The sequence below is a fragment of the Aethalodelphis obliquidens genome, unplaced genomic scaffold (assembly GCF_003676395.1).
Source record: "Aethalodelphis obliquidens isolate GAN/ISIS:26980383/991018 unplaced genomic scaffold, ASM367639v1 scaffold9, whole genome shotgun sequence".
NCBI classification, from domain to species: domain Eukaryota; kingdom Metazoa; phylum Chordata; class Mammalia; order Artiodactyla; family Delphinidae; genus Aethalodelphis; species Aethalodelphis obliquidens.
The window spans coordinates 48,351,606-48,363,026 of NW_020837953.1; the positions used below are offsets into that span (position 1 = coordinate 48,351,606).

Genomic DNA, 11,421 nt, shown 5'->3' on the forward strand with positions numbered 1-11,421 from the left:
GACCTGCGCCCTTGGCAGTGAAAGCAAGGCATCCTAACCACTGGACCGCCAGGGAATTTCCCCTTTACCTGCCTTTACATGGAGCAAATCTCTCCACACTCTCCCTCAAACTACCTTCCCCCCTTACTGTCCCCATTTCAGTGAAGGACACCAGGCCACCCTCCCCTGAGTCTTTGGCAACACTGGACCCTTGAGTTCTTTACAAGTCTGCGTCTCCCTAGCAACCATCACATAAGGATACTTTTCTTCCTCTTGGGAACAAAGATGATATGGACAAACTGTAACTATTAAGCAAGTCACCCTGATGACACAAAAGAAACATGGAATGCTTGTAAAGGCTTGATAGAAATCTCCGTCCAAGATTGCTGCCACCTTACTGTGACCGTTGCCGCTAGGAACAAGGAGTGATCTGCCCACAGAAGCAGACTCCGGTCAAAGGACAGCATTTCCAGTGGCCCTCCCCACTGGCAATCATTTCTGCCCCAGGGGAGGTCTGGTAGGGGACGATCTCCACAAGGGTTAGATCTGGCTGTGAGGTGAGTCCGCCCTGAACGAAGACTCGGAGCCTTTGGCGTTTCTACCTCCCTTATCCTCTAATCACGCCTCCTGACTTATTTGAAATGAACCCAAAGGAGGCCTGGCCCAGTGCAGCAATGCAGCCCTGATTTGAGGAAGATTCTAGAACAGCCAGCTTTACACCCAATCCATCAGCCAGCCTGGACTATCCCCAGAAGCCTTCACTCTGGTCTGCAATTCTCCCAGCCTTCCAGGCCCTCCTGGCTCGCGATGAGGCCAAGCGGGACCCCCCCTCAGGCCTCTGCCCCGGCCAGTTCCACCTGCAACGCTCCCAGGCCAGGTCTTGGCATGGCTGGTCCGCTCCCATTCAGCTCTCACCTCCTCAGTGGGGCCTTCCTGGACCCCCTCAATTTAAAGAAACCCCCCAACCACTTCCTACGAATACCCCGTTTCACTTCATAGCACTTGTCCCCTTTGAATTGCCTTGGCACTTTTTTTATGCATTCCAGGGACACACATCACGAGGCTGCCACACGCCAGGGCGGGGCAGAGCTCGAAAACAGTGGAGACCTGCCCACTCAAGCTTGGTTCCACCGGGGCTGCCGGACACACCCCGACACACTGGAAAATAAGCAAGAACGTCTCTGCGTGCACACGTGCCCTTGACCTGGCTCCTTCTTTGCCCCTGGGAGCCCCCCAAGCTGTCTCCATGAAGTCGTGAGGACTCACTACATCCCTAACGCTAGCGGGGCTGGGCACTTAGGGTACCTGTGGATGCTAATCGTTGACTGGATAAATGTGGGAGTGAGCGAGACGGGCAGCCAGGCCCGGAGCTCTGTGATGCCTCCTCGCACGTAGCCTCAGCTGGTCTGTTTGCCAGGCGGGCCCTGGGACGCCCAGAAGGGAGTTCTGTCTGAGGTCATGGGCAGTGAGCTGCTTGCAGGGCCGGACAAGACCCAGGGATCCCAGACTCCTCAGTCCTTCAGTGAGTATTTACTGAGTATCAGGCGCTGGGCATACAGGATGTGGAAGAAGAAGAGATGTTCTCATGGCCCGGGGAAACAGACGGTAAGAGGATGTGCTGAGATGCACAGAAAGTAATGCCAGGTAACGAGGAGGGTGGGTATGGGGGAGAGGAGGCGGGAGAGGAAGCCTGGGAGGGAGGGCGTGTGTCTTCTCGGGGCAGGTGCTGATCTGAAGGAGGCCTGGGGCCGGCCTTACTGAGAAGCGGAGACAGAGCAAAGCCTTGAAGGGGAGGAGGGAGCAGCTGTGGGCTCTCTGGGGAAGAGAGTGAGGCAGTGGGAATGGCCTGTACAAAGGCCAAAGGTCGGAGGGCAGGAGCAACAGGAAGCCCAGGAGGTAGCATAGAGGAGGTGGAGGTCAGGTACGGGGGTGCCAGAGTGAGGAGGGCCTCTGGGCTGCTGTGAGGAAGCAGCTTTCCCTGTCCGTGAGAGAGAAGCCTGTGGCCGGTCTGGGGATCTGACTTGTGGTCTCCAAGGTGGGCACAGCCAGACAGGAAGCGGGCAGGGGGAGGGCAGAGAGGCCAGCTGGGGCCCCAGTGACATGACAGGCTTGGACCAGGAGTTACCGGTGGAGGTGAAGGCTGTCCCCACTGAGAGGGGCTTCTCATGACTCCACCAGGCCCCTCCTTTCTCAGAGCCTCCACCTGGGTTAGGGTCCCCAGTGTGCCAGTGTGGCTCCCCCCAGGCCCTGCTGCCCAGAACACCAACAAGTGCCCGGCAGGGAAGGGCAGCCCCAGGCCCAGGCCTTCTAAGGGGGAGCTGAGCCATAGGCCTGGGGCTCCCTAATAGGTGAGCAGCTAAGGTTTCCTGTTCAAGGCAGGGGCTGCCTGAACCCTTCCAGCTGGACGGGGCCCCAGGAGGAGCCAGGCTCCATGAAGCTTGGCAGTAAGGAAGGAAAAGGGGGCCACCCAGGTGAACTTGAAAAGGCCCTCAGAGGTGAGCGCCTGGCCCAGAAATGGGAGACAGACCCAGAGAGGAGGTGCAGTTTGGCCAAGGCCACACAGGGAGCTGGTGGGACCCCGGGTGGTCAGTTAGCCTCTCGGAGACACCATTTCTGTATCTGCAGCACCGTGAGGCAGGGACATTTGTCTGTTTGGTTCACCGATGTATCCCTGACACTTGGAATATTGCCTGGCCCAGAGCAGGTGCTCAAGAAACATTAGTTAGATGAGTCAATCTGTAAAATGGGCTGATTACAGAGCTACTGCCTAGTAGCAGGTGAGGCTCAGACTACTGCTTGGTGTCAGACCCCTAGGAGGCATTCAGCAGGTGGGAGCTGGTCCGAAACCTTTGCGCAGACTGGTTTTCCAGCTCTCTATGACTGGTAGACCATGGTGGGCCCTGCCCCTAGCCCTCCCCAGCCTCAGTGCTCAGGCCTAAGGGTCCCAGCTGAGCCCAGGGCTCCCCTCTGCTTACTGAGGCCCCCAGCAAGCACATGGTCGAGGCGTGAGATGGTTCCTGGGCCCCAGGACCCTGCTGGCAGGATGGTCAGGAGCTCTGAGGGCTACCTGCTCCTGTCCCTTCTGAGCCCCAAATGGGGACGTGGACTCGTGGCTCTGCTCCACCAGCCACTAGTGCCCCTGGCCAGGAGGGCTGACCCTCCTGACTCTACCTCCCTCAGACCCAGGGCCTGAAACAGCCCCAGCCCAGCTCCTGCCAGCCCCGTGTTTCTAGCTGAAGGACTCTTTTCCCCAGGGGGCTCAGAGGGAGGGTCCCATGGGGCAGCAGCCCCTGAGGTCATGGTGGCAATTCCTCTGCCTCTGGGAAGACTTGCCCAGTGGACTGGGAGAGACTGGAGGAGGGGTGAGTGGGTACAGGCCGTTCCTGCGGTCCTTTCTAATTCCCCAAGGTGCCGCCCAGCATTAGCTGGGCCCTCCCCCGAGGCCGCCCAGCCCTCCTGCGCCTCTGTAGCTTGTCATGGCCGTGGCTCATGGCTGCCCACAGCCTCCCGGGCAGGATCGGGTTTCCCACCGGTAGGAGCTCTCCCTCCATCACCTGCCGCCAGGGAGAGCTGAGCCCTTGTGAATAATTCACAGTGTTTCACAGCAGGCCAGGGAGGCTCAGGAGAGCAGGGCAACGGAGGCCTCTAACGCTAGCTGCCTGGGTCCCCTGACTGCACCCTGTGGCCTGGGGCAGCCTGCACCTGTGCCCCTCCCCAGCTCCCAGCCCTGGGGTCCCCCGCCTTGGAGGGCATGAGTCTCTACTTCCGAGTTAGGGTGTGGGCACTGGCCCCCAAAACCCCCCGCCAGCAGGCCCTACCTCAATGCCCAGCACCCCCTCCTGCCTGAGCCCAGCCTGGCAATCACACAAAAGTGCCTCCTTATCAGCCAGGTCACGCGTCGTCACTGTGGGAATGGAGCCCCAGACCTCTGTCCGCTTCCCTGAGATTCATGGGGGGCTGGTGGCCACAGAGCTGGTGCCAGGGCCCAATCACGGCCAGCACCACAGCCTGGCCTGGGAGCACCAGGGTCCCCCAGGCCCTGAGCCTTCGAGGGTGTCCCCAGCACAGCCAGAGGCTTCCCAAGGCTGGAACCCCAGCCCATGGAGGCTCATCGTAGGCCCCAGACTTCTCAGGGAGGAGGGGCTCAGGGGCCAGGCTGGGGCTTCACCCCTGCCCCCCACCAGCACTTCCCGGGGCGGGCAAGAGCCCCCTCAGTTCACACCATTGGAGCTAAGTTGGCATGGCCACCAGCCTGACTTCCTGGGCCCATCATGTGTGATGGGGGAGGCCGGCGGGTGCGAGAGGATGACCACCGCCCGCCTCTCTCCTCTTAGGGCCCCAGTGTCCTCCGTGATAAGTGATAAGTGAGGGGGTGGTGTCAGAACCACCTGGGTGGGGGGTGGGGACATGCACAGGGGCAGCGCCCCAGCCCCTACCTGGGGAGCCTATGTCAAGTCTGAGACCAGACCCCCAGGGTGCTGATGGCTGCAGGTTGGGAGCCTGCACTCGAGGGTGTTTGGGGCCTCCTCCTTGAAATCCCACTGATTTGGGTGTGACCCAGACCTTAGCTCGTCCAGGAGCAGAGGGTTCACGCCAGAGTGGTGCCCAGTGGCCTCTGGCAGGGATGGCTGTGAGGAGACCCCCGGCTGGTCTCGCACGAATCAAACCAGGGAACCCCTTGCTTAGCAAGAAGGAGCCAGGCTCAGCCGTCCTGGTCCCGGCCCGGGGGCTTTGAGCTGCTCCGTATCCACACCGGCATGCCTGCACCCAAGGCGCTGCCAGACGCAGCCACCCTGCCAGCAGGCCACGGGGCCAGGCTGGCCTCCTGCTGCTCCCTGGTGCCCAGAGGCCGGGCAGGCACCCTTAGGAGTGCAGCCAGGGGTAAGGACAGATCCTCCCGCCTTGTGACTACTCTCCTCCTGAGGCTGGGTCCTCTGTCACCACTTATTTCCCAGGTACCCCCTTGAACTGACGAAGGTCACCAGGCAGAGCCCTGGTCTGTTGGGTCCCCAGGGCCACTGATGTCCCACTCCCTCAGACAGGGTCTGGGTGGCTTTCCCCCAGGACCCCTGCCTCCCTCTGGGTGCACCTGGCTCCCTCCCTCCCCCAGGACCCCGTCCCCACGACTCCCGTGCTCTTCAGTGAACCCCATTCTTCTGCACACCCCACCCCACCCTGGGGCGTGCCCAGCCCACTGCTCAGCTGAGTTCTCAGACCAGCCGCTCTCCTCGCGAGGGCCGGGGAGGTTTGGGAGCCCCATCCCCCTGGCGAGTGGGAATGAGCTGGCCGGCCACAGGAGAGGACAAGCTGCCCTCTGACAGGCGGGGGCTGAGGGCCCAGGAGGCAGGGTGGGGGTCTGGCAGGGGGCGTCTCCCATCACTGCTGGGTAACTGACGTGGCTCCCCCTCCTTCTTGACTGGGGGTCGAGGAGACGCTCTTCACCCCTACGTCCCACTTAGGACAATCTTGCAGATTAGCACAGGTCAGAGCCGGAGAGCCGCCTGCTGCAGGCTGGAAGCACCCTGGAGACGCACAAGGGCTCTGCGTGCACAGCCGCTGCGGCTCGAGTGCAGCTCGTACCGGGGGAGTGTCTGCTTGCAGGGCTCTGGGGCCTGTGTCTGCCCACCAGGAGGGGAGAACTTTCAGCTTCGGTGGGAGTTGTCTCTGGCCAGGCCCCTGGCCACGGGGATGGCCCAGAAGCACTAATTCCCCCGGCGTGCTGGAGGGGCAGGGCCGACTACAGGCACCCCCCAGAGCCCTGGCCCGCCCCACCCAGAGGCCCCCTGAAGCGGAGGGTCCTTACTCAGGGTGGTGGCCGACGAGGAGCCTCAGGGAGGGGAAGTCTCCTTTGGCGGCGGCGTAGTGAAGAGGCAGGGCGCCTGTGTCTGTGGCCACGGTGGGGTCCCCACCGCCGTGACGCAGCAGCCAGTTCACCACCTCGGGGTGGCCGAAGCGGGCAGCCAGGTGCAGGACTGTGGCACCAGAGTTGTCTCTGTCCTGTGGGAGGAGAGCCCGTTAGTCCTAAGGCCTGGCCCTGCCCCCACCCCCCGCTCGGACCGCGTCCTGCATCCCACCAGCCACTGGGGCAGTTCTGTCCTCAGGCACCTGACTGGCCCTCTTTGAAGCTCAGTCCATAGCGGCAGCACGATGCCATCCATGCTGGGCTTTACGAGGCCCGCAGGGCACGCTGTCATCGCCCCAGCAGGAGCACCTGCCTGTCACCCAGGTGCTCAGGGGACACCTGAGGGAGCCGCTGGGCCAGGAAGAGTGGGCTGTTGGGCCCTGCTGTCAGGGGTCGGGGGAGCAGCCCCTGCGCCCAACCCCTGCCTCCTCCCTCTCTTCGTCCCCAGGTCTCACAAGGGGAGAGGCCTCCGGGTTGACGCATGTCCAACGACCCAACCTCAGTGCAGAGAACTGCCCCACACCAGCGGACTCCCTGCTCCCAGCCCCCCGCCCCGAACAGGCTATGTCCTTGCCGCTGGCTACTGGTGGGCAGGGCCGGGGCAGTCAGCCAGTGGTGGTACGTGTGGGATAGAGGCAGCCCCTGGGAAGGGCTTGGGCAAGACCCCTCCCAGGCACCCCAAAGGGGCTGACGGTTTAGGCCCAGGAGTGTTGAATGAGTCTTCCGTGAACATCCAGGTGTGCGTGTCTCTTGCGGGAGGGGGTTGGCAAACGCTGCTTATGTGACCTGCAGGCCAAGACGGACAGACACCCAGAAGGCTGGACTCAGAGGCTGGGAGTTTGGGACAGTGGGCACCGGTTCTAGAACAGAATGAGCTCCCAGCACTAAGCACGTGGGGGGACGGAGAGGTGGGCAGGGAGCTGGGCAGGGGCTCGGGGAAGGGGGTGGGGCAGCCGTGGAGGCGGGCACGGGTTACTGGTGTCAGAGAAGGGAAGCTGCTCTGCACGCCCACCTCCGCCCCCGCCCCGAGAGAGGGCATTTGGGAACAGGTGTGGCCGAGGCAGGGGGTGCTGGAGAGACCCTGAGCTTAAGGAAGGTGAATCTCAGTAGCATGAGAACCTCTGAAGCTCCTCTAAGAAATGCAGGGAAAAGAGGGGACAGAGGGAACAGGGGCCAGGGGCACGACGGGGAGGTCACAGTTAGGGGCTACGGGGTGGGGGCAAACAGACCGGCTGTTGGGCAAGAAGAGAGGCAGGGAGGAAGGGGGGTAGAGAAAACAGTCCAGAGGAAGCGGAGGACGATGCTGAGACTCCTGTGTGTGTGGAATGCCTGGGGAAGACCAGAGACAGGTGCAGTCTGTCCTCCTGAGCCCAGGGGACAAGGCTGGCTAGGGGTGACCCAGACAGGCCCATAGTGAAGTATGCCCTGTGCCCCAGCTCTTGAGAAAGGCCCTCACTTCCCACTGGCCTTGGGGATTGTGGGTCTGAGGCTCCAGGGGGTCCTGATGGCTCTGGGCCTCTGGGTGAGGGTGGCAGTAAGGAGAGAATCACAGGCCTCTGAACTGTCTCCAAGCTCCAACAGCTACGTAGGCCCCAGGAGCCTGTCTCCAATCTCCAACAGCTACGTAGGCCCCAGGAGCCTCACGTGCTATGGCCCGTACCCTAAAGCTGCTTATCTCCCTGAGCTGAGCAGGGCCCCGGATCTAGGTCATCCTCCCCCTACACACACACTTCGCCCCCAGCACCCAAGCCGCTGGGGCAAGAGGGTGGGAGACTTGATAAGCCGGGCACAAGGCCGCCTGCTCCTTGTGCTGGGGAGGCTTCTGGCCAAGGTCGGACACCGGGATCGGGAAGGCATGCCACCTCCCAAAAGAGTGGGCAGGGACCATGTGCCAGGAACTCCTGATAACAGAGCTAGCCCAGAGATAAGGGGCCAGGCCATCTCCCAGGAAGGGTGGGATGGGAGGCCTGGCCATCCTGAGGCCAGGAGGTGGGGGGATGGGGTCTGGGCACCGCCAGGACACAGCCAGCCAGCTCAGAGTCGGCCCTGCTTCCTCTCCTTCTGTATCCAGTTAACACAGTGGTCCTTGTAAGTGGGAAATCAGTTCTGTTCCTCCCTCCACTGGCTTTGCCCTACAACCACAGTATCGGGCAAATTCCTAACGCCAGCCTATGAGACCCTCTGGGACCCGGCCCTGCGGTTTTCTCCCTCCCTCACCCCGCTGCAAACATGCTCGCCTCCCTGCCGTCCCTGCTACAGGACAAGATGCGTCCCCCTCAGGGCTTTGTACTCCCTGCTCCTTGGGCTTGGAGTTCTCTGGTCATCACCTGGCCACTTCCCTCCCATCAGCCGAGACTCCCTTCAGAGGTCACTCCACGGAGGGGCCTTCCCTGGCCACCTTGCCCACGCAGCTCCCGTCGCTCCCCACCACGTGGCCTAGCAGTACCTGGCGTTACCTGGTTTACTTTCTAGACTGTGTGCTTGCTGTTCACTGCCCCCGTGGACTGGCGGCTCCCGGAGATCAGGGGCGCACCTGAATCCCCGGGCCTGGAACCTGCTGGATGCTCTGCGTCCAGCAGGATTCAGCAGGAGAGCTACACGTGAGGGCCTGAGCTGCCTTCTCCAGATCAGGAGAGGCCAGGTTGGCTAACACCAGCCTGGTGGCCATTGACTGAGACCCACTGGGGTCTCAGGGCAGGAAGACTCGGGCTGGGCTGAAGCAGCTGGGAGGCCAGAAGGTGCCGATGTCCTGGGATCAGCTCAGGTCCTTGGGAGGCCCCCCCCCATTACCAGCCTCCACCCTCCCCTCGCCTTAGGGGCACACGCACCTCAGCCTGGGGTGGGCTGTAGGATTTTGTGCAAACCGCCCCCACCCCACCCCGGCCCCCTGCCACTTCCCAGACCTGATCCTGGAGGACATGGGCTTCTGACTCCAGGCCCTTTGTCCCCCTCCCCTGCTCACTCTCCAGGACTCCCTGGATCACTGTGTTTCCCCCACCCCCCAGTTGAGCCCCATTCCATTCTGGTTTCCTATCACCCAGATGCTCTTCTAGGCAGTGGCCAGGGCTTGCCAGGGCATCTGCCCGGGTACTCTCAACCCGGGGAGCCCACCCCGCCCCAAGCCCTCTGGAGGGAGCTCCCAAGCCCACCCCCCCTTAAGACCCGAGGGCTCCAGACCAGAACTCTCTCCTGGGGAGAAAGCCCCCCCGGGTGCCCCGTGCGCGGCGCGGACTCACCTGCACTCTGCAGCCGCCCTGAGAGAGCAGCCACATCAGGCAGCTGAGGTGGCCGGTGGCGGCGGCGTCGTGGGCCGGCGTGGCGCCGTTGCGCGCGCTGGCCGCTGCGGGCAGACCGGCCTCCTCCACCAGGAAGCGCAGACAATGCAGCTTGCCGGCGCGGGCCGCGTGGTGCACTGGCAACGCGTCCAGCGGGTCGCGCAGCGAGGGCCCCAGCAGGCGGGCGGCGTGCAGGGACCTCAGCACGTCCAGGTCGCCCTGGCGCGCCGCCTGAAGAATCCGCTCCAGGGCCATGGTGCCGCCCGCGGCGCCGCGACCCGGGGCTCAGCGCGGCTCCCGGGGCGCCATGCGTCTGTCCTCGGGCACCGGGAGAGCCCGCGGCGCGACCGTCGGGGCCTGCGAGTGGGGAGGCGGAGCGGCTGCCGGCCCGGCCTCGGCCCCGCGCTGCCTCGCCCGCTCCGCTCCGCCTCCGCCGCGCTCTGGGGCTGGGCGCCCCCGCGGCGCCCAGCCTAAGCCTCGGGCCCGCCCCCCGCGCCGCCTCCGCCCGGCCCCGCCCGCCGCGGTCCGAGTCCCCCGCCCGCCCGCCAGCCGCAGCAGCGCCGAGGGCCGGACTCCGGTGACAGAGGCGGTGCGCCCAGGGACTTCTCTCCATATTTACCTCCGGTCGAAAAGCAGACCCCGGGACTTCCCTTGCTCGTACAGTGGTCAAGAATCGGCGCTCCCAATGCGTGGGGCGCGGGTTCGATCCCTACTCGGAGAAATAAGATCCCACAGGCCGCGCCGTGCAGCCAAAATATTAAAAAAAAAAAAAAGCAGACCCCGGTGATCAGAGCCGTCCATGCGCTGGCGGGCAGAGCCCCCAGACGAACTGATTCATCCACTCAGTGCCAGTTCCTAGGCGCTGGGGGACACGAGCCAGCAAACGATGACCGCAGTTCCAGAGAGTGACAAGTGTGATCAGAGCAGGAAAACGGGGACTTAGTAAGTTATAGGGGCTACGTGGGCAGTCGGGGAAAGGGGAGGTGCGGTGGGCTGGGCTTTATTCAAAGGTGCGTACGTAGGCGCATTCCAGGCGTGCGAGACTTCAAGGGCAAAGGCCGTGCGCTAGGAACAGGCCTAACAAGTCCCTCAGGGGCTCTGGGGCTCTGGGTCTATGCCCTGGCAGGTGGCCATGGGTGCTGGGCGCTCAGCCCTCCTCGGTCCCTCCAGACCCCCAAGAACTGCCCACATAGCCTCCCCGAGGCAGGGAGGGAGAGAAGGGGAAAAGGACAGTAATGCCTGGTGGGCTCCGGTTTCCGGATCTAGAGATCCTGGCCTCAGAGAGCACCCAGAGCTGCCGCTGGCTGTCTGTCTGAGGTGGGGGAGTCAATCGTGAGCTCGAGGGCCCGGGGCTGCCGAATGGAGAGAGACGGGAAAGCAAGGGCTGGGGGGCAATGGGGAGGTGCGCCAGAGCAGCTGCCCGGAGAGCAGGGCCAGGACCCCTCCCCAAGGGGACAGGATGGCCCTGGGAGGGCAGCGGGCCAGAAGAGCACACGTGCGCCAAACCACCCTGCCTGCTTGGCCGGAAGCCCTTCGTGGGAGCTGGAGGGAGGCACAGCAGGCTGGACAGGAGGAAGAACTGCTAGAAGATAGGAGCTGTGTAGCTGTGGGAGCACAGTCAGCACATCGGCAACTTTGAAACATCCTGTGCCCTTCCTCCCCGCCCTCCCCGTCACCCCCCACCTCCCCACTGAAGCCCCGTGAGGGCTGTGCACTGGGCTATTTCACCCAGCGGGTAGCGGGACAGGCACAGGATGGTGCTGGAAATGCCTTAGAGGGAAGAGGCTTCCGGGAACAGTGGGAATCCAAGTCCCTGGGACCAACACCAGGTGGCGCCACGTGCAATGGGCTCCAGTGCTCCATGGCACCCGCCTAAACTGGAGCCTCTGGGCCTGAGTGGCCAGGTGGGTTTCCAGCCACTTTCACCACGCCAGACCTGCCTCACTCTCCCATGGGACCTCTGACGGCTGGGGTCTGGGACCCCTACCCAAGGCGACAAGGGGAGGGAGGCGTCTTATCCTGTCAGCCTCAGTGCTTCGACTGGCTCTTGGTGCCTGCCACAGCCGCCCTCCTCTAGCCCACCGAGCGCAGCTGTACCCTGAGGCCTGCGAGTGGCAGGGGTGCTTTGATGACAAAGAGCTAAATGGCTTATCTTGAGGGCCCCTCCCTTGTGCTTCCTCCATGAAAAAAAAAAAAAAATCCCTGCACTCCCATGTTGGCTCCCCTGGTCCTGGACACCCTCAACTGTCACATGGTTTTGTCATT

General features: G+C 63.2%; 1 protein-coding gene across 2 annotated transcripts in view; it reads right to left on the bottom strand.

Moving 5' to 3' along the window:
* ESPN (espin) overlaps positions 1-9,523 on the bottom strand; it is a 31,888-nt gene extending 22,365 nt beyond the window's left edge. For both annotated transcript variants that reach the window (XM_027110361.1, XM_027110360.1), the window contains exons 1-2: positions 9,118-9,523; positions 5,783-5,976 (exon numbers count right to left, since the gene is read on the bottom strand). In XM_027110361.1, the coding sequence (XP_026966162.1) occupies positions 5,783-5,976; positions 9,118-9,411 (488 nt within the window). In that variant the 5' untranslated portion in view covers positions 9,412-9,523. The remainder of the gene's footprint in view (positions 1-5,782; positions 5,977-9,117) is intronic.
* Positions 9,524-11,421: the final 1,898 nt, after the last annotated feature.